Raw genomic sequence first — 18,921 nt, 5'->3', positions numbered from 1 at the left:
TGTCACTGTGATATTGCAGAAGTGACTTATAGTGAGCATGGATGTATCTGTCTGAATCTCCCAATATGCACTGATGCCCCCTTACAGGACCGTCCCCAATATGGAGACCAACCAGGAAGTGCATCACAGAGCAGCGCACAGTCTCTCAGCCCGGACCCCGACACAAACAGCAAGGAAAGAAAGAAAGGAAAACTGGCATTTCACGGAGGTGTGGAACATTCATTGGGATGGCTGAATGTAAAAGAAATGATGCCAGATAGTAACAAATTCAGGAGAACTTTTATTATGAATATGGCACCTGTAAGATGGTAAAAAACTGTGTTACAGAAAGACATGTATGACATGTTTCTTTGAACTGATGAAAAGCTACAAAAGTATAAAAGAACCCTGTTGTAAAATGAATTATGTACAATTCCGATCTGCAGCATTACTCATGGTAAATGAAAAAACATGTCTTTCAAAAAAATAAGCCAGGCACTCAAAGTTAGCATCAGTTAGTTGTTTTTTTTCTCCCAAAAAAACCAAAACAAATAAAATAGAAATGTACCATAGTTTTCTCTTTTTAATATTTTAATTTGTTTGTATTTAGAATTTATAACACTGTTAACATTGATACTAAGAGAATCCCTCTCTCCTGTATTCGTGGACTTGGCACCAAGTTTCCTCATAAAAGAATCTGTATAATTGTACAAGAAATAGTTAAAAACACAGACACACTCTTCACAGGTAATGAAGTGACGATTCATATTTGTAATTTTAAACACTATGTATCTGACAGCAGCTGAGATTAGTTTTAAGTTTAAATCACCAGCGATCATTTGACAACAACACAGAACACATTGAGAACAGCTCCCCCTGCTGCTGAGAGGGTGTAACACATGGGTGTATTTCCTGGTCCACAGTGTTTAGTCTGAGAGCTCCCCCCTCCCTATACCCCTCCCCCCTGCTCCCCACCCCCCACCCCCTCCTCCTGCTCCTTGCTACGTAGAAAACACTAAAGTCTAGGATAGCTTCAATCTCATCATGGAGACACCAGGCTCTCCTGCAACAAGCTTCTCCCCACCTGCCTACAAGACCTACAAACCTCTCTTTTTAAAAACACATTTAGTTCATGACCTGGGATTTAGAGGAACATCACATCGTCACGGAGACCACACACAGTTGTTTCCTGATGTAGGGGAGTGGCCTGATTCAGTTCGTTAGACATTAGGCTCCTCCTCCTGTTGTCTGACAGACTAGAAAACACTGAAACGTTAACAAAGCTTCTGGACCGAACGGAATCAGGTAAAACCAAACAAACAACCAACTTAGTAAACATGCATTTCCAAAACACCTATAAAAATAGATTTATAGTGCGAAATATTTTTTCTTTTCATTTCTTTAGAAATCTTTAAAATCGTTTATTGTCCTGAAATACTACCATGATCTTTTTTTCTTTTTTTATCCTGTGTTGCAGGGTCCTTGAAGTCAACAGGTTAGGTGGAAACCAATGAAATACACCCAATGCATACAAGAAGCACAAGGGACTCTGGGAATGTTTCACAACTGAGGCTTGTATGGTTCCAGAAGTTTCTACATCTAAATGCTACTTTAGCTTTTCCTATCATATTCCTATTGTAGCGTAAATATGCAAGCTGGAAACTGCCATTCCCAGAATTCCTCAGTGGCAAAATGGCTCCATAAACCTTTGAGCTAGTTAAGAGTCTTTTATCTCTGAGAGAGAGAGAGAGAGAGCGAGAGAGATAGAGAGAGAGAGGTCTGTAAGACTACACAACAGCAAAGCAATAGCAGAAACAGAAAGGGACTTACAGACAAGAGGAAGCAGCAAAATAGGTGACTCTACATTTGGAAGGCCACCGCACGAAATCCACTAACCTCCACTGGGTTCACTAGGACTGCAGAGGAGCGAGGCGGGGTTCCCCCAGGGGTCCCCGCCCCGCCCCACACTAGAGATATAGCACAGAGAAGACAAAGGACAAGAAAACAGCTACATCAGCTTGGTATATACTGCATATAGTAACACACACACGGAAATCTCCATGGAGACTTGACAGCCAGTGACACATACACATTGTACACGTTTACGGTTATCACGCTTGGTAATAGGATGGCGAGATGAACGGACGGGCTGTCAAAAGATGACGTGACAGTTTTTACCGCTTTATTACTTGTTTTTCTTGAATGAATCAACAATAAAAATCACAGTGTTTTAACACCAAACTGTGAGATAGTAGATCAAACTTTCTTTTTTTTTTGGCAACAGAGGAAAACAAAAGCGTTTTTTTTTTTAATAGGGAATGTGATTTCTTTCTTTTTTTTCTCTCCCATAAAAGCAAACCAACTCATATTCTGTAGCGGACTGATTGAGATTGAGGTCTTCCTGATATGTGAACTCTGAGAGTCGGACGGCTGGAGGGAGGAAGAGAGCGGATCAGTAGGGAGACTGGAGGTGATTCTGGTTTAGGGAAGGAGAGAAGGAGGAGGAGGAGGAGGAGGAGGAGGAGGAGGAGGAAAACCAGTGACAGGAGCCGGTCATAGTTTTAGACATTCATCTTCAAGTTAATGGTGCTGATTAGCCTCTCAGTTTGACTGAGAGAAAAAGTGATCTAGTTTAGAGCAAAAAAGAAAAACACACAAAACGAAAACCAATGCTACCGCCCCTCAGCGGCCAGTCAGACTGACCCCGGAGACCGACGCCTCTCCGCCGAGGGGACATGACGTCACACGGGTCAGAGGGCAGTCCCTCTTGGCGAAGCTCCTCCCACACTGACCCCTCTCTCCACTGGAGGTGTAAAACACTACCTACATCAGCCAGCTGAATGAGGCGTACGTGTGTGTGTGTGTGTGTGTGTGAATGTGTGAATGTCTGTGTGTGTGAGTGTACCTCTGTGTATTTTGTGTGTACATAATGTCTCTGCGTACACACACCACATATTTTATATATGCGTACATGTCTCTGGGTTTGTGTGAACGTCATATGTATGTGTGTGTGTGTGTGTGTGTGTGTGTGTGAGAGCGTACATCTCTGCGTATTTTGTGTACGTATGTGCGTACATGTCTCTGTACTTGTGTGAACGTCATATGTATGTGCGTGAGTGTGTGTGTGTGTGTGTGTCATTCAGTGGTAGCACCATGAGACTGCAGGATGGAAGGAGAGGATAGAACTGGTGCTGAGTGGATCCAGAGGAAGAGGAAGAGGAGGAGGAACATTCTATTCACAGGTCAAACCCCGGCACAAAATTGCTTTTTTTGAAAGTTAATAATCTGAGCTACGTAAAAACAAGAAATATAGAAAGGAAGAAAAAAACCCATTAATTTCTAAACTACTATTCCCTCATTGAGAAATAACCCTAAAATCTTGTTTCAAGATTATCTCTTTGACCTTGTCAGACAGGTTAACTTCCTTGGTGTTCGTCCAGCCTTGATCTCATCAAGTCTTGGATGGAAAACCAGTAGAGTTTCTCTGCTTTCATACATCACGAGCCATCGACCTTAAATACACAGTTGCAGGCCTCTCCACACAGACGCCAGGTTATCAACTGAAATAACACAGTTCACCTGCAGCTCCAGGGGAGCCTTTGGCTGGCCACGGTTCTCTGTAGGCAAAAAGGAATTCTTTACAACAAAGAATAGTCCGTACAGTTTTGTTTCAGAGAAAAAGTTCACTGACAAAGAGAGGGGAGGGAGTAGAGGAGGGGAAGAGAGACTGAGAGAGAGAGATTGAGTGAGAGAGAGAGAGAGAGAGAGAGAGAGAGAAAGAAAGAGTGAGACATGGGAGGGAGAGAGTAGGAGGAGGGGGGGGATGTTAATTTCTATTACACAAGCTCAATTGCTCAAATTCAAAGTGCTAGAATACATTTTTCCTTTCACCCCTCTCCCCCGCACGCCCACATTTTCAAAACACAAGTCTTTGCCTCAAAAATGAAAAAGTCTGAGTTCTTTGTGTGTTCTGTTTTCGCGCGACACAGTGGAAACACAGTAATGTGGTCTCGGGTGCTGGAGGCTCTAGTCCTCCTTGCGCTCCAGCACCTGGGTGTTGTGGATGCCGTTGCTGTAGACGGGGAAGGGCAGCGTGGAGAACAGACCCTCCGCCGTGGTGAACACGTTCCCAGCCTGCATCTGGCCCAGGCCGCCGCCGCTGGCCGCCGCCGAGCCGAACGGGCCCGCCGCGGCCGCCGCCGCCGCCGACATGTTGATGCGGTGGACGTGGTGGTACAGCATTTCCATGGGCGTCTTGGGGTCCAGGCCGAAACCGGCGCCGTTCACGTCGGCGAAGGCGGCGTTCATGGCGTGGGCGGCGGCGGCGTTGGGGAGGAGGTTGCCCTGCATGGCGAGGGTCATGTCTGCCGGGGCGTAGCGGATGGTGCCGGTGGTGTAGACGCGGGGGGCGGCGGCCGAGGCGGCGGCGGTGGAGGGGGAGGGGCTGGTGGCGGCCAGGGCGCCGGTGACGCGGTGGACCAGCGGCAGGACGACGTTGCCGGCCTGCAGGCGCTGGAGGGCCTCGAGGTCACTGGAGTAGAGGAGGGAGGACGAGGACGAAGACGAGGCGGTGGTGGGCGTGCCCTGCTGCTTGTCGCGTGGCGACGCCGAGAGGGGCGGGGACAGGGGATCGGAGGAGGAGGAGCTAGAGGGGGGCGGGGCTAGACTGCCGGCATTGGAGGCAGAGGAAGGGGCGGAGCCGGCGCTGTAGACCTGCTTCCTGCTCCCTCCCCCGGCCCCTCCTCCTCCTCCTCCCTCGGTGCCCGGGGGCGTGAGGACGGAGTCGGGGATGGACACCTGGAGGGAGGAGCCCTGGGGGGAGGGGAAGGGCTCGGGGGCGAGGGGCGGGGCTTGCGGCTTGGAGGTCATGCTGTACGGGGACTCGTTCCTGGAGATCTCGCGGTTGGGCGGGTAGTTCCAGATGCTGCTGTCGTTGTCGAAGTTGATCGGCTCCGACATCTCCGTCTTGATCTTGAGCACCGAGGCGCTGGTGGGGGAGGGGGGCAGGAGGAGGGGCGGCTCGCCCAGAGCGGCGGGGTCCATGGTGCCGGCGGGGCTGGGCGTCGCCGCGGAGAGGCGGAGCCGCCTGCCGCGTCCAACGTCCCACTTCTGTTTTTTCCTCCTCTTCCGCCTCTTCTGGTGCTTGCTGGCGGCCAGCTCGGCCGCGCTGTCACAGTCTTTCGCGCTGTCGCCGTCCTCGTCCTCCTCGTCCTCCTCTTCCGAGGAGGAGGAGGGCGAGTGGCGCAGCTCCGCCCCCTCGCCGTCGCCGTAGTGCTCCACCTTGATGTGCAGCCCGCCCAGGCTCCCCATGGCGCCCACCGCCCCGATGCCCCCCAGGCCCCCCAGCCTGACCAGCCGCCCACCGGTCACGCCCCGGGCCGCCTCCCCCTCGCCGTCGGAGGGCTCCAGGCTGTCCTGGTCGCCGTCCTCACTGTCCTGGCTCTCTGGGTTGCTGGAGCTGTCGCCGCCCTCCTCCTCCTGGCGCCGCATCTCCCGCTCCGAGGACGGCTGGCCGTGGCCCTGCGGCTGCTTTCTGCTGTCCGCCTCCGGGTCCTCGCTGCTGCGCTCCGACTGGTTCCCCTTGCGCTCCGACTTGGAGTTCTCGTTGTCTTCTGGGAGAGAGACGCGGGTTAGAACGCAGGCGGACTACAGAGAGACACGGGTTAGAACGCAGGCGGACTACAGAGAGACGCGGGTTAGAACGCAGGCGGACTGCAGAGAGACGCGGGTTAGAACGCAGGCGGACTACAGAGAGACGCGGGTGAGAACGCAGGCGGACTGCAGAGAGACGCGGGTTAGAACGCAGGCGGACTAGAAGCCTGCATCACAGCCACACTGTACACTTGTCAGTGGAGATGTGTTTTTTTGGTCTGTATTGTATTTGGTTTTTCCAAACATTTGTTCTTGTCCACCTCATTGCATTACATTACAGTCAATTAGCAGACGCTGTTATCCAAAGTGACTTACAATAATTGCATTTAACGTAGGTAGTCAGTGTGCTACTACTCGTCAGAACTCACAAGTGCATATCCTTTCTAAACAAGTGACTAAGAGCATAATCTAGTGGCAAATCCAAAATGTCAGGACTCTTGGAAGATTAGCCTAAATCTTGGGCTAAGAGACGTACTGAAGATATCTAAACAAAAAAATAAACTAACTCCCTCAGAGTGGAATGAATGTATACTCGGGTGCATATCTTACTTTAATATATTTCTATGGCGCATTGATGCCAACACTGAATTTAAAACCTCCTCTGTGCCAACAGACTACAAACTACAAAGAAGTGTTCTCTTGCTTTTACATAAGCATCTCAGGCCTCTAGGGCTGTCTGTTTCTCTGCCGGAGTGCTGTCTCTCTGCGGCCCGGCTGTGGACGTCCGCGCGGCGTCTCTCTGGACTGGCAGCTGGCAGGGTCCCCCCCCCCGTCCATGATACAGCCTGGCATCACCAGGCTTAGAAAGAGGCGCCATGCCAACTGCCAATATGCTGGCACTGCCTTCCTGCAGGCTGCCACCTAAAATCATCCTTTCTTCTCCTCCCCCCTCCTCCTCTCTCCTCCCTCCTCTCCTCTCCTCCTCCCCTCCCTCCTCTCCTCTCCTCCTCTCCTCCCTCCTCTCCTCTCCTGCCTCCACTCCCTGTGTTCCGTAGTCGATTTGGTTCTCTGAATATTTCAGTCGAGCATGTGTCCCAGGTGTCACCGCGTCGCTCGTCAATATCGCTGCCACCCTCACTTTGCCCACGCTGGGCTCGGTCTCGGATCCTCTGACTTACGAACACACGTGACCACCGTGACAAGAACACCGCTTTAGCCGGCTACGCCACTGAAAAGCTAGCGATTCACTGGCTCAATTGGGAGGTATTTATACTGAGGAGTGAGTTTAACCAATTCAACACACATAGTTTCACTAGGAGGAACATTTTATTTGGAAGGTTCCATTTTCCAGTGAGCAGAAGTGGTCTACGTGGTTCTAGCAGGTTCTGCTTCCCTGCAATAGAATGAGATGTGGTCCTAGGTCATTCTAAGTGGTTCTGCTAGCCTGTAACAGATTGGGATGTGGTTCTAGGTGGTTCTAAGTGGTTCTGCTAGCCTGTAACAGTGTGAGATGTGGTTCTAGGTGGTTGTAAGTGGTACTGCTAGCCTGTAACAGATTGAGATGTGGTTCTAGGTGGTTCTAAGTGGTTCTGCTAGCCTGTAACAGAGTGAGATGTGGTTCTATGTGGTTGTAAGTGGTACTGCTAGCCTGTAACAGAGTGAGGTGTGGTTCTGGGTGACTCGATGTGTTTCTGCTAGCCTGTAACAAAGTGAGAGGTGATTCTAGGTGGTTCTAGGCAATTGTAAATGACTGGAAGTGGTTGTGCTAGCGTACCAGAGTTCTCCTTGGACTCAGACTCGGAGTCGGAGGTCTCGGAGGACTCGGAGGCCTTCTCTGGCAGGTTGGGCAGCTGGGCTATGTCCATGGGCGTGTCCTTATACTCCATGTTACTACACAGAGAAAAAGAACAGCACAGGAACAGGAAGTCAGTCTGTCAGCCAATAGCGGTCAAGACCTGGTTGACGGTTATTTTATTCTCCTCAATTGAAACCGATTCATTCTATTCCTATTCTATGTGTCTCTCTCCTGGGGCACCTGAGGACGTAGTTGACCCAGATGATGTTCTTCTCGTTGTTGTTCTTGGCATTGATGGCGATGGTGGCGCTGGACTGGATCCAGATGTAGCCTCCGTTCTTCTGGATCCAGCGGTAGTACTTAGTCACGCACTGGCCCTTGTTCATCACTGCAGGTGTGTGTGTGTGTGTGTGTGTGTGTGTGTGACAGAGAGAAACAGAGAGATAGAGAGAGAGAAAGAGAGAGAGAACATCAGGTGGCGTCCAACATCTGGCGGAGGCCTGCTCTGGTGTGGTGACATCATTAATCAAGCCCTGTGCTCTCGCCGCTGGGCCCTCCCTTCCTCTGGGACTGGCTATAGCAGCCCAGGGGAGATCCTACAAACACATGACAAACTTTGAGAACTCCCCCCCTGGAAAAACCCAGGTGGCTTCTGAAGCCCCTTCACGCTGGGTTGAGTGTGCCGTCCCCTCCACCACCACTAGGTGGCTCTGTGGTGCTGCGTCAGCCTCGCCGTCCCTCTATGTCCTTGTGTGTTCCTGTGAAGAAGATGCGCTCACTGGCGGTTGCAATAAATTTGGCTAAATTAACCGCTAAATGGTTATCTCAACCAATATGTGTTTGCATTAATCACGGCTCGCTAAAACAGTAACAGTCAGAATATGAGTGAGGTGGTAAATTCATATTCTTGGTTTAATTACAACTACAAATAGGCCTTTCCATAAAAAAGAGTTCTATGAGAGGGATGATTTATATAAAAAGAAGGCCAGTAATTAAAAACTATTAGGAACTAATAGCATTGTTTAAGGGCTCATCCCAGGGGCTGTAATAATTGACTTTAGTTCACTGGCTGCTCTCTGTCTCCATACATACAGAGATTGAGAAGAGATTCAGGGCTGTGAGAGAACAGAGCTTGTATTTTCTTTCTAGCGGAGAGAGAGAAACAGAGATCCTGTATCCTTGATTTCACCTTTACAGTTAACTTCATGAATAAAGGACTGTAAAGTGTATTAAGGAGATAAAAATAAACTAGGCTACTGTACATATACTTACTCTGCCTTTGAGTGATCAGAGAATTACTGTAGACATGCTGATATTATAAAAACATTTGATACGCAATTCATTTGAAAGGGGGAGAAGTGTAAAGGTAATTTATCTTTATTTATTAAAAATGTGAAAACCGTGACAAATATTTTACCATCAGTTAAGAAAAAACATTTACTATGTCTGTAGCTTGATGATTTACAAACATTTAATGTAGAAATCAATCATATAAATCCATAATATTAGAGGCCATGACTAATTTAACATAATAATATGTTTTTATTTGTTTTTATTTTTAACAACACAAATGAATACGATTAAAAAGAACAAGAAAATCTGGTTTAACCTCACAGTACTGAAGAGGCCTGTGAAAGAGGAGAAACAAGGCGACTACAATGTGCTCTCAATCCTGCTGCCGGCCGAGTGCTGGGATCTCAGGGAGCCCTGAGCAGGCCGCCGCCGGCTAATAGCGTTCGTCTCTGGCCCTGTCTATAGCCTAGCACAGCACTTCTCCCTGTCTATAGCCTAGCACAGCACTTCTCCCTGTCTATAGCCTAGCACAGCACTTCTCCCTGTCTATAGCCTAGCACAGCACTTCTCCCTGTCTATAGCCTAGCACAGCACTTCTCCCTGTCTATAGCCTAGCACAGCACTTCTCCATGTCTATAGCCTAGCACAGCACTTCTCCCTGTCTATAGCCTAGCACAGCACTTCTCCCTGTCTATAGCCTAGCACAGCACTTCTCCATGTCTCCTTTAACAGACCCTCATTAACAGACCAGGCCAGTGAGTCTTTAAGAAGCCATCAATGCAAACACCCTGCCCCCTTCCCACCACCAGCCTCCCCCTTGCCCCTCTCTCCCTGGTCTCTCCCTCTGCCCCTCTCTCCCTGGTCTCTCCTCTGCCCCCCTCTCCCTGGTCTCACCCCCTACCCCCTTCCCACCACCAGCCTCCCCCTGCCCCTCTCTCCCTGGTCTCTCCCCCTGCCCCTCTCTCCATGGTCTCTCCTCTGCCCCTCTCTCCCTGGTCTCTCCCCCTGCCCCTCTCTCCCTGGTCTCTCCTCTGCCCCTCTCTCCCTGGTCTCTCCCCTGCCCCTCTCTCCCTGGTCTCACCCCTGCCCCTCTCTCCCTGGTCTCACCCCTGCCCCTCTCTCCCTGGTCTCACCCCTGCCCCTCTCTCCCTGGTCTCACCCCTGCCCCTCTCTCCCTGGTCTGCCCCCTGCCCCCTGCGCTCCCCTGTCCCCTCCTACCCCATACTCATCTCAGGTGGGGTTTACTTTTTAACCCCTTTCACTTACTGTGCCATTAAATCAATCAAATTTCTCAGCCCATTGATCCCTGGGTAATGAAGGAGGCAGCGTTCTGGTGCCGGGCCCCGACACTGCTTTTGGAAGCATTAAAAGGAATATGCTGCCTTTAATCTGGGCCTCTCTCCCCTGCAGCCCCGGGCGTGCCTGGAGCATGGCTTCCCACTCTCTCTACACCTCTCTCGCTTCGTCCCTCTCTTTACTGTTTTGTTCTCTACATCTCTCTGTCTCTCTCTCTCTCTCTCTCTCTGTATCCCTCCACCTCTCTCTCTCTCTGTATCCCCCCTTTCTCTTTGGTTACCTACCTCTGTCCTTCTCTCTCTCTCTCTCTCTCTCTCTCTCACCACCTTTCCCCTTTTCTCCCCCTCCATCCTCCTCTCCTTCTCTTACTCTCGCTCTATCTATCTACTCCCCATCTCTCCTCTTCCTCTCCCTCTAGCCCTCCCTGTCCTCATCTCTCCCTCTCTCCCTCTACCGTCTATTCCTCTCTCTCTCTCTCTCTCTCTCTCTATCCCACCCCTGTCCTCATCCCTCCCTCTCTCCTTCTCTCCGTCGCTCCTGTCCTTCAGCGGGCTTTAATCACTTGGATCCTCTCCATGATGGCGGTTACCTTTCATATACCCTTTACCCAGGGTGCCCTGGCCTGTCTGCGCAGCCCTGTCACACTCGTATAAAAGTGAGGTAATTTACAGCCGTGAAATTGCTTTATGGAAAAGTCCTTGCAGTGCTCCATTGCGGGTATTATCGTAAAGGCAAAGTCTTTTATGAATGAGAGAGTGAGTGAAGAGAGAGAGAGAGGAGAGAGAGAGAGGAGAGAGTGAGTGAAGAGAGAGAGAGAGAGAGAGAGAGAGTGAGTGAAGAGAGAGAGAGAGGAGAGAGAGAGAGAGGAGAGAGTGAGTGAAGAGAGAGAGCGAGGGAGAGAGAGAGCGAGGGAAGAGAGAGAAAGGGAAATGTTTTCCTCTATTCTTCTCCACTGGGTTTCAGATTACAGATTTTTGCTTGGCTTCACAGACAACTCTGTCTGGTGTTGTTGAGGCGTGTGTGTGTGTGTGTGTGTGTGTGTGTGTATGTGTGTGTGTGTGTGTGTGTGTTTGTGTGCATGTGTGTGTGCTAAGGTATATGTGTATAATGTCTATAGAGCTTCATCTAAAGTTGTGTGTTGTCCCGAAAGCTTTAAATCTACCTCAACTTGCAATGCCCTCAAGTATGCGTGTTTATGAGTGTCAAAATGTGTGTGTGTGTGTGTGTGTGCGTGCACAGCTTTGTGTGTGTGAAAGAACTTGTGAGTGTACATGAGTGTGAGAGAAAGAGAGAGAGAATGTGTGTGTGTGTGTGCGTGTGTGTGCGCGTGTGTCTGCTGAGGATACATCTCTGTGGCCTAACCAGGCTGAGAGCAGACAGGGTAGTGTTAGGGTATTGTTATACAGTGTTAGACAGAGTAGTGTTAGACAGTGTTAGACAGGGTAGTGTAAGGATAGTGTTAGACAGTATCAGACAGGGTAGTGTTAGACTGTGTTAGACAGGGTAGTGTTAGAGCAGTGTTAGACAGTGTTAGACAAGGTAGTGTTAGACAGGGTAGTGTTAGACAGGGCAGTGTAAAGGTAGTGTTAGGCAGTGTTAGACAGTGTTAGACAGGGTAGTGTTAGGGTAGTGTTAGACAGGGTAGTGTTAAGACAGTGTCAGACAGGGTAGTGTTACACAGTGTTAGACAAGGTAGTGTAAGAGTGTTAGACAGGGTAGTATTAGGGTAGTGTTAGACAGTGTTAGACAGGGTAGTGTTAGACAGTGTTAGACAGGGTACAGTTGCCACTCAAGCGATGTGAAATTAAAATTACCGGTAGCGTTCTTTCAAGGACTTTCAAAATAAAAGTAAGGGAAAACAAATCTACTTTTTTTACTCACTTGGCATTGGTCCGAATGATATACTGTATACTGAATAGGGCTGTATATCATCTTGGATTTCGCGATATGATACGCATCACGATACACAGGTCACGATTCGATACGTATCACGATACAGAGGTCACGATACAATACGATACGATACGTATTGCGATACACACATCATTTACTGAAAGATTTTAAGTGTTCAAGACTGAAAACTGAATGGCTCAAATGCACTATATAGATAACTCAAACTCAATGACTGGACAGAGAGCTAGCTAATAAATATTTTACATTTGATATCCATGCTTTTTAAACTGTCAACATTGTAGTATTTATGGTTTTTCAAAATTATTTATATGTATGCTTTTTTAACTTAATATTGTAGAATATGCTTTTTAAACTGGATTTAAAAATTTTAATATATATATATTTTTTTTTTTAATTTTACAGCGCCCGGCTGTATCGATACTCCGGGCTGAAAGATCGATACAGTATCGCGAGACTACGTACCGCGATGCATCGTTGTATCGATACAATCCTACAGCCCTAATACTGAAGTATGAAGTATATTGAATCTGATATACTGAATACCCTAATATTTGGAGGAACTGTTTATCAGTTAAGGACAACCTTAATCTAAATGTATGCAAGCAGACCATGAAAACGTGTTTATCTGAGACGAGGCGAGGTGGGGGACTTCCAGGTCCAGTGTTAATTTGGAAGAAACCAAATCCACCGGGATAGAGGGTGTTTGGCTTTTTGAAAGAGGTTATGGTGGCTTTTCGAGGTGGTCTATGACATAATTAAAATAATACATTCAGCTCAGTAGAGAAAATAATCATAGCTCTGCATTGTAAAATGTAATGGTAAACAAACAATAACAGAAATGTTATATATATATATATAACACCCCCAAATCTGAGGGAGCATGTGCCCCCTCAAGTTCTATAGGCATGACGCCCCTGGACAGGGCAGTGTGAGGCAGGGTTGTGTTAGACATGGTAGTGTTAGGCCGGGTAGTGTTAGACAGGGTAGTGTTAGACAGGGTAGTGTTAGGCAGGGTAGAGTTAGAGTGCCAGCCAGAGAGAAGCACTGAGCAAGCAGCTTCCTCCAGCATGCCTGGAGGCACCGGGCTTAAGTCCTTAGAAGTCCACTTCTATCTATCCTCTCCTCTCTCTCTCAATTCAATTCAATATGCTTTATTGACATGAATGTCAGGTGAACAATATTGCCAAAGCAAAAAGTATTTTTCAATGCAATAATGACATGAGACATCAATTAAGTAAACTAACAGATAAATAGGTCATAAATAGGTCAATAAAGATACAAAAGATACAAAAATAATACAAAATCAAATATATCAAATGGCATGTAAAATAAATAAATACAAAAACGAACAAGCATAATAGGTTATAAAATAGGTCAATAAAGAGACGATTAACAAAAAATGATACAAAATCAAATGTATCAAATGTCATGTAAAATAGATAAATACATAAACAAACAAACAAACAAAAGAGATCCACATGAAGTAGAGGGGTGAATGAAACGGCAGAGTGTGAGCTGTGAGGAGATTGTTATGTGTTGTTGTGCTGGTTTTCTCTTAGGCTGTGACATGCACTCACATATCTTGCTGCTTCTATGGCGGTGATACTGTGTTCTCCAAGTATATGTTGCATTTTATTTTGGTCAGAGAGTGTATCAACATTTTTGAGCTTACATTTAATTTTTGTTAAGAACTTTGTTCTAATATCTTCATAAGTTCTACATTCTAGCAGGAAATGTTGCTCTGTCTCCAGCTCTCTCCGTGGACAGAGCTGATACAGCCTGTCTTCTCTAGGCAGCCAGGTCTGCCTGTGTGGGCCAGTCTCTATAGCCAGGCTGTGATCACTGAGTCTGTACATAGTTAATGTCTATCTCAGTTTCTCATCAGTCACGACACTCAGATAGTTTGCCACTGTGTACTGTCTGTTTAGAGACAAATAGCATTGAAGTTTGTTTTGAGTTTTGTGGTAGATGTCCAATAGTTAAGGTAATTTTCTTTTTCTTTATCTATGATTTGGTTGGTCCAGATGGTGTGAGGGCTCTCCTGGGGCCTTGTGCTGTTAGAGGAGGTGAGTCTCAGGACCAGCTGGCTGAGGGGACTTGTCTCTATGTTCTCCTCTTGGCAATGGAGGCCTTTGTAATGGTAGGAGTTGGGGTCACTTGTTTTTAGGTGCTTGAAGAATTTGATAGCTCTTTTTTGTATCCTAATTAAAAGGGGGAATTGGCCTAGCTCAGCTCAGCATCCATTGTTGGGAGTGTTGCTGTGGACTCTGAGAATGCTCTTGCAAATCTCAGTGTGAATGGCTTCGATTGGGTGTTTGTCCCATTTTTTTAAAGTCGTGTTTTACAAGAGGACCCCACACTTCACTACCATACGGTAAAATAGGTTCAATTATAGATCTTGTTCTATGTCAGTGGGGCCAATGAAGAATCTATTTGGGTTTCCCTGACACCTGGGTGGTTTTTGGAAGACCATGATTCTAGTTGTTTCTAGATTCCCTGTCAGGGCCCAGGTCAGATGATCCAGTTGCTGTTGTAATGCCTCCTTAGATGGAGCAAGCAATACTAGATAAAATAAAAAGTAGATATAATAAAAAGTAGACATTTAATTTCTGTGTCAGAGAAAACAGGGTGGGGCTGAGCCTGCAGCCCTGTTTCACCCCTCTATTTTGGGGGAAGAAATCTGATTCCATATTGCCAACTTTTACAGAACATTTATTATTTGTATACATTGGTTTTATTAAATCATAGGGTTTCCCCCCTACACCTTTTTTGATTAATTTCAGGAACAAACCATCATGCCAAATTGAGTCAAAGGCTTTTGTGAAATCTACAAAACAAGAGAAAATGTTGTTCTTGTTTTAGTGGACATGTTTATTAATGAGGGTGTGGAAGGTGTAGATATGGTCTGTAGTTCGATGTTGTGGTGTGAATCCAGTCTGACTCTTGCTCAGGATATTGTGTTCACTGAGGAGTTCTTGCAGTTGGCTGTTTAAGATGCTGCAGAATAACTTCCCCAGGTTGCTGCTGACACATACTCGTGTAATTGTTCAAGTCAAATGTAATTGTTCAAGTCAAATTTATTTTTATTTTTCGAGATTGGTGTGATAATTTCTTTGCTCCAGATGTCAGGGTCCAATGCTCAGGTTGAATCATTTTAATATGGCAGTGTTGAATTTATGGTGGCTAAATTTCAGCATTTCATTTAAAATACCATCAGGACTGCTGGCCTTCCTTGGTTATAAGGCTTGGATTTTAGCTAGTACCTCTTCTCTGTGATTTGAAAGTCTAAAGGGTTCTCTCTCTCTCTCTCTCTACCTCTATCTCCCTCTCTCTCTCTGTCCCTCTCTCTTTCTCCACCCCCTCTACTCTTTTCCCCCCACCCCATCTCTGTCCAACCTGAGCGCTGTAGCCCTCTCTCTCCCACTCTCTCCTCATCTCTCTCCATCTCTCTCCCACTATCTCCATCTTTCTCTCACTCCCTGTTTCAGTTCGAGGACTCGACACGTACAATTATGCATAAATCATAATCGTTATACGTGTCAAAACTATTTCTCAGCAGTTTTGGAACTCTTGCCAACTAGAGAGCAGAATCTACACATGCACACACACACACGCGCACACACACACACACACACACACACACACACACACACACACACACACACACACACACACACACAGTAACTGTACAATAGAGACAATTGAGTCCTATGGGCCGATTCTCATTCCCAAGTGTGAATAAAACCCGAGGTGACTAAGTCGCCATATTAAAGATTGTCTGCCAGAGGCCAAGTCATTTACACCGTCTCCTCTCTGCTCGACCCCTGACCTTTCGTCTAAGAGGCAGACAGACCAGAATAATCTGCTGCTCTGCCTCTCCTCCCCCTGGCCCCCTGACTCCCAGCCTGCTGTAGACACTTCCTGATTGCTACTCGTGTTGCAGGAAACCTCCTCAGAATGTAATTGACAGAAAAGTTTTTCTGTGACTTCTTATGGCCATGTGGTAGGCCGTGTCGTTATTCTGTGCATGATGATGGTATTTATGGTAACAGTGAGAGAGACGGTGATGTTTGTGATGCTAATAGTAATATGATGGATTGAAATATTTACAGATACGACAACACAATCTCCTCTCCTCTCTTCTCTCCACTTCTCTCCTCTCTGCTCCTCTCCTATCTCTAATTCACTTTAGCTCCTCATCTAATCAGACGTGAGTTGGTCGGAGTATAGAGGATATTCCCTCAGTCGCCCGGCCTCAAGGACACTCATCCTATACTGCCTCTCCTTCTCAATCCCTCATTCTCATCCCTATCTCTCTCTCTCTCTCTCCCTCTCTCCACTCCTAACACCTAATAAAGTGAAGGAATTTACACCTCTCCGTCCGTCTCTAGTCCTCTGGGATCTCAGGACTCTACAGCCTATCTGCTCTAGCCTACCTGTGTGTGTGAGAATGTGTTTTTGTGAGAGTGTTTGTGTCTGTGTATGTGTGTTTGAGTCTCCGCTGACAATCATATGCCGGCCAGCCTGGCCTACCCCCCTCAGTTTTACCAGCTGTAAAAGGTTTAAGGGTTTCATCGCAGAGACAGTCCACAGCACATGTCTGTTCTCAGTCAGAGAGACAGGGAAGGCAGGCGACGTGCCTCCGCATGCCTCTAACCATCATTAATGCAATAGTTTCCATAGGGAACACTGTGAATATTGACGCTAGATGCTTCTCTAGAACTAGAAATGAAACTGCAACAACAGAGACAGGAAGAAAACTTGTTTAAAATCAAGAATATGTGACTTCTCAGCCCCCTCCCTTTGGAACTCTCTCCCCACAGAGATTCGTAAAACCCCAACTATGGACAGCCCTCAAAACCCATCTCTTCACCAAGGCCTTCGACCTGTAGTTAGTTAGATAGTTTGTTAGTTACCTAGTCAGTTAGTTAGTTAGTTAACTAGTTAACTAGTTAGTCTCTATGTTGTTTTTCTTCTGGTCTGTTTCTGTTGTCTGTCTCTTTCTTTCACTATGTAAAGTGTCCATGGGTCTCTTGAAAGGCACTATAGAAATCAAATGTATTATTATTACCATTATTATTATTATATTTAATAATAATAATAATAACAATAGTAATAATAATACACAGAATAATAATAATAATAAAAAAAATATATATATTAATTATTATTATTACCAGTGTCCTGGAGGAGTGCAGGTCTGACTGACTGACTGAGGAGTGCGGGTCAGCTGAGGAGAGCAGAGCTAGTTGGGCTAGGGGTGCTACTCACGGTCGAGGTGGCTGTGTCTGATTCCCTCCACGTCCTCCGCATGGATGAACTGGTAGCACCTCTTCCCCACGATGTCCACGGGCGTCAGGTCCATGTAGTCACTGATCCTGCAGCACGGAACAACAGTGTCAGCACCGCGCTGAATACGGAAGAGGCAGACACACAGACACACACGCACGCACGCACGCACACACACACACACACACACACACACACACACACACACACACACACACACACACACACACACCACGAAACACACCACACACACACACACACCACGAAACACACCACACACACACACAGAAACACACACTGTGTCTTTCATGCTGTCTCTAATTCCACAACAAACAGATAATCCAATGTCAACGTGAGCAAGGACCCAGGGAGAGAGATACAGTCTCTGCCCGGGCCTCTAGAACGTTCTAGGCAGGGGAACTGCTAGAAAATTTGGGCCCTACCTGTATGAAAGAATTTAATATTGCCCCCCCCCCAAACCTAGACCTTATGATAATAATAATAATAATAATAATAATAATAATAATAGCAATAACAACAACAACAACAATAATAATAACAATAACAGCAATATTCTTCTTCTTCTTCTTAATAATAATAATAATAATAATAATAATAATAATAATAATAATAATGGTGGTTTATGAGGGCCCCTGGCAGTGCAGGGCCCTTGGAATCGTCCTAACTCCCCCCCCGCTCCTTGTGGCTCCCCTGGTTCTAGGTGTCATTACAGCATACCCTGCCAACGGAGAACTCCCTCCGGCCGCTCTGCTCTGTCTCACTAATGACTGTGAGGAAGAGGAGGAGGAGGCATCCATGTCTAACACCCCAGACCCCCGCTCTTCTTCCTTCTTCGTCCTGAAGAGAAGCGTCCGTCACGCCGCGTCGGACATCGTCTCTCCGTTCTGCCTCGGCCAAAGGCAATCTGTCCACAATCTGTTTTTATCCCACCCGGGTTATTTCCTGTGATTTCTGGCTTCCCTCCGACACGTTAACTGGAGAGAGGGAGACACGTCTCCGGTCCCATTGTAGCGGGCCGCTAGCCGGAGGGCTATCTCTGCTACATTTACCTCAAATAGATCTCAGTGCAGACACTGATAGTGATATATCGCTCATGAATAACTGTCTGGGTTATGCAGCCCTATAATGTGAGGGAACTCAATACCCACTGCCACCTTCACAGGTAGCAGCAGACAGAAGAGTCTGGGGATGTACGTCGTCTGTAGGCTCTTTTGTGTATGTTATACAATGGCTGAAAGCAGCATTTTAGATTTTTTTTTTAGATATCATTATCAAGCCATACAGCCATATCAAGGTGGTAGCATACTATTTATAGGGAGGCATTGTATTGGCCAGCCGAGAAGACAGCTACTCTGGAACAATAGTGTCGGAGTTCTGTCTTTTGTTGGCTATGCCATCGACATGCACGGATAGTCACGACCGTGCACTATTTCACCTGCTGCTGAGCAGCAGAATTCGAATGTCTGTCATTGCTAGGGGAAGCTAATGTGTTGCTTTGTGCTTGCCGTGTGCTGTGAGCGGCCAGTCCTACCTGTTCTCACAGTAAACGATGTTGAGGTCCATGTTGACACGTGTGACAAACATCTGGCAGTCGATGCGCACCTCGTTGATGGTGGGCGGGGGCAGGGCGTGGGCGACCACCACCATCCCCATGATCTGGTTGGGCACCGACCGGCTGTGGGTCAGGGTCATCCTGATTCGCAGACGACCCGTGACGTGGATCACCTGGCAGGAAGTGAAAA

General features: G+C 47.1%; 1 protein-coding gene across 1 annotated transcript in view; it reads right to left on the bottom strand.

The window, feature by feature from the left end:
* Positions 1 to 4,005: 4,005 nt before the first annotated feature.
* npas3 (neuronal PAS domain protein 3) overlaps positions 4,006 to 18,921 on the bottom strand; it is a gene marked incomplete at both ends in the record, with an annotated part of 308,298 nt that continues 293,382 nt past the window's right edge. The window contains 5 exons of the mRNA XM_084438561.1: positions 4,006 to 5,591; positions 7,346 to 7,461; positions 7,607 to 7,754; positions 17,141 to 17,247; positions 18,711 to 18,904. Coding sequence (XP_084294687.1) covers positions 4,006 to 5,591; positions 7,346 to 7,461; positions 7,607 to 7,754; positions 17,141 to 17,247; positions 18,711 to 18,904 — 2,151 coding nt within the window. The remainder of the gene's footprint in view (positions 5,592 to 7,345; positions 7,462 to 7,606; positions 7,755 to 17,140; positions 17,248 to 18,710; positions 18,905 to 18,921) is intronic.

The sequence above is a fragment of the Borostomias antarcticus genome, assembly GCF_949987555.1.
Source record: "Borostomias antarcticus genome assembly, chromosome: 5".
In the NCBI taxonomy this organism is placed as follows: domain Eukaryota; kingdom Metazoa; phylum Chordata; class Actinopteri; order Stomiiformes; family Stomiidae; genus Borostomias; species Borostomias antarcticus.
This window is presented reverse-complemented; position numbering and strand designations above follow the sequence as displayed.